This window comes from Eimeria mitis, genomic scaffold, assembly GCF_000499745.2.
Source record: "Eimeria mitis Houghton genomic scaffold, Emh_scaff1301, whole genome shotgun sequence".
In the NCBI taxonomy this organism is placed as follows: Eukaryota; Apicomplexa; class Conoidasida; order Eucoccidiorida; family Eimeriidae; genus Eimeria; species Eimeria mitis.
In genome coordinates, this window is record NW_013568662.1 from 8,415 (window position 1) to 11,928 (window position 3,514).

General features: G+C 54.8%; 1 protein-coding gene across 1 annotated transcript; it reads left to right on the forward strand.

Annotated features, from left to right (window-relative positions):
- Nucleotides 1–214: 214 nt before the first annotated feature.
- EMH_0034150 (zinc finger (C2H2 type) domain-containing protein, putative) lies at nt 215–3,013 on the forward strand (the record flags this gene model as incomplete). Its single annotated transcript, XM_013494840.1, is given in 3 exon segments — nt 215–413; nt 639–959; nt 963–3,013. Coding segments are annotated over 3 exon segments (2,571 nt in total).
- Nucleotides 3,014–3,514: the final 501 nt, after the last annotated feature.

Here is a 3,514-nt window from a genome sequence, read left to right on the forward strand (position 1 = left end):
CCCCACCACACTGCAGCAACGCATGCGCTGCTAGAAGCAGCAGAAAAAACAGCAGCAGCAACAGCAGCAGCAGCAGCAGCAGCAGCAGCAGCATGTGCAGATACTGCAGCAGCAGCAGCAGCAGCAGCAGCAGCAGCAGCAGCAGCAGCAGCAGGATTTGTGTTTCTGTTTTGAGTTAGTAGTATGTATGAGTACTTTTCTTTATCGTCTTTACATGCTTTATCGTTTTGTATTATTCTTTTTCTTGTCCCTGCTGCTGCTGCTGCTGCTGCTGCTGCTGCTGCTGCAGGTGCTGCAGGTGGATGCAGTGTTTCAGAATGTTGCAAAGGGAGAGCTCGCGCGCAAAGCAGAGCTCCAGCGATACTTCGGCACAGACGACCAACACGCATGCATCCTCAGAATACTAGAAAAAGGTTAGGGTTTAGGGTTTAGGGTTTAGGGTTTAGGGTTTAGGGTTTAGGGTTTACTTGGAGTTTAGTATTAATATTATTATATATAGTGTATACTTTATAGTTGTTTGTTTACTTTTTATTATATACAGGGTGTATAGCGTACTGCTCATTTATATGGGTTTAGGGTTTAGGGTTTAGGGTTTAGGGTTTAGGGTTTAGGGTTTAGGGTTTGTGTGTATATGTTAGGTGACTTACAAGTATCAGAGTTAGAGCGTCGGCAGCAGCTGCGGCAGCTGTATGATGATGTGGTGACCCTGGTGGTGGAGTTGGTGTATTCAGCAGCAACGTTGCTGCCTCTATCTCGTGCTGCTGTTGCTGCTCTGCTGCGGCAGCTGGGTTTCTCTGTGCGGCTGCGGCTGCATGCAAAGGCCCAGGCTCTGCATGCGGCGCTGCTGCTGCAGCAGCAGTATCCTCAGCTTATACGAAGAAGACTTATAAAAATCTCTCTTATGTTACCGCTGCCGCAACCCACGCAGCAAGCTCCTGCTGCTGCTGCTGCTGCTGCTGCTNCTGCTGCTGCTGCTGCTGCTGCTGCTATGCTGCACTACATACTCAGAGACTGTGCTGGCTACATAGAGTCCCAAGAACCTACAGTAGACGCGCTGCTGCAGCAGCAGCAGCAGCAGCAGCAGCAGCCGCGCCACCATCACCATCATCAACAGCAGCAGCAGCAAGAAGAAGAAGCAGCAGCAGCAGCAGCAGCAGCAGCAGCAGCAGAGCCTATTCAGTGGCGTGTTGTTTTCTTAGCCTCGCCTGCGGTGTATAGGGAGCTCGAGGAGAAGGTTGTTGCTGCTGGTGGTTCTGTTTCTGTTGCTTCTTGGAGCTGTTTATATGATCCGCAGCAGGACGAGCAGCTGCTGCAGCAGCAGCGGGAGCAGCAGCAAGAGCAGCAGAGGATGCTGCAGCAGCTGCAGCAGCAAGAAGAAGCAGCAAAAGAAGAAAGAGAAAGAGAAGGTAAAGAAAAACAAAAACAAAAAGAAAGACAGCAGCAAAAGAGAATGCTGCGGCGGTTCAGGCAGCAGCAGCAAGAAGACGAAGAACAAAGACAAGAGGAGGAGAGAATAAGTAACGAAATGAAGCAGCAGCAGCAGCAGCAGCAGCAGCAGCTGCTGCTGCAGCAGCACCGTCTTATGCTGCAGCAGCATATATTAGAGGAGGAATTCATTGAGCGGCAACGGGTGCAGCAGCAGCTGCAGCAGCTGTATAAAAGAGAAGCAGAAGAGGAGAGAAGATACCAGGAGCAGCAGCAGCAGCGGCTGCTGCTGCAGCAGCAGCAGCAGCAGCAGCAGCACCAGCGACAGCTTGAGTTAATGGAGGAACAAAACATGCAGCGAGAGGACCCAAATAGATGTCTTCATTTTGTGCTTGTAGATCAGCAGCAGCAGCTGCTGCAGCAGCTGCTGAAGCTGCAGCAGCAGCAGCAGCTGCAGCTGCAGCTGCATGACGACACAGGCCAGGAGCTGCTGCGTCGGTTTGGCTTAGATAAATTAATGTTGGACCCCAGCAGACATCCATCTGCAGCAACGTGCTGCAGCTGCTGCAGCAGCAGCAGCAGCAGGAGGAGGAGCAGCAGCAAACACAGAAGCAGAAGCAGCAGCAAAAGCAACAGCAACAGCAACAGCAGCAGCAGCAGCAGCAGCAGCAGCAGCAGCAGCAGAAGCAGCAGCAAAGAACCTTCGGTCTGCTGCTGCTGCGCTGAATGGGATAATGAGGAATGGGGAGACACACAAACGAGAGCCCAAAGAAAGGGGAGAGGAGGCAGAAGACAGAGACAGCAGCAGCAGCAGCAGCAGCAGCAGCAGCAGCAGCAGCAGCAGCGGAAGGTTTACCCTCGCAACCCCTGTCCCCTGCATGCATCTGCATGCGTTCATCAGCCAGCTGCAGCCAGTGAAGAAGCAGCAGCAGACAGCAGCAAACACAAACACCACAGGAGGAGACAGCAGCACCAGCAGCAGCAGCAGCAGCAGCAGCAGCAGCAGCAGCACAAGAGACAAGACAATGAAGTGCAGCAGCATCAGCAGCAGCAACCACACCATAGACGGCATCAGAAAAAACTACATAAACAACAGCAGAAACAGCAACAGCAGCAGCAACGCCTGCAGCAGCAGCAGCAGCAGCAGCAGCAGCCGCAGCAGCAGCAGCAGCAGCAGCAGGAATTCGACGACAGTTTAACGCGCGATGCTTTCAGCCTTCTCTGCAGGGATATGCCGCCACCACTGCAGCAGCAGCAGCAGCAGCAGCAGCAGCAGCAGCAGCAGGAGTCCGAGCCATCAGCTGGTTCTTGTGCTAGGCCGGAGCAGCAGCAGCAGCAGCAGCAGCAGAAGCAGCAGGAGCAGCAGGAGGAGCAGCAGCAGCACCGGGTTCGTTGCCGCTGCTGCAACGAAGGTATGAAGGATGCAGCTGAGCTGCGTATACACTGCAAGAGCAGCAGACATGCATGCAACCTGCGTAGACACCTGAGCGGGCTGCCGCCGCTAACAGCAGCAGAATGGGAGGAAGCAAAGCTAGACCAGCAGCACCTCATCAGCAGCAGCAGCAGCAAAGAAGTCAGGGGGTTCTAAACGCTGCATGCATGCAGCAGCAACGCCACACTCCGCTGCTGCTGCTGCTGCTGCTGCTGGATCGACTGCTGCAGCAGAAGAAGGATCGGCTGCTGCTGCAGCAGTAGGATCTGCTGCTGCAGCAGCAGCAGCATCTCCTGCTACAGCAGAAGCAGGATCTGCTGCTGCTGCTGCAGCAGCAGGCAGCATCTCCTGCTACAGTAGAGGCAGGATCTGCTGCTGCAGCAGCAGCAGCAGGCAGCAGCAGCAGGCAGCAGCAGCAGCCGATCCTGTTGCTGCAGCAGCTGCAGCGCCAGTTGCTGCTGCAGCTGCGGCCATTGCTGCAGCGCCAGTTGCTGCTGCAGCCGCTGCTGCTGCAGCTGCAGCCGTTGCTGCAGCAGCTGCAGCCGTTGCTGCAGCAGCTGCAGCGCCAGTTGCTGCTGCAGCTGCAGCAGGAGCAGGTCGTACCACCGCCGCAGTGGAGTGCGCTGTGTGTTTATTATAGTTTATTATAGCAGCAGC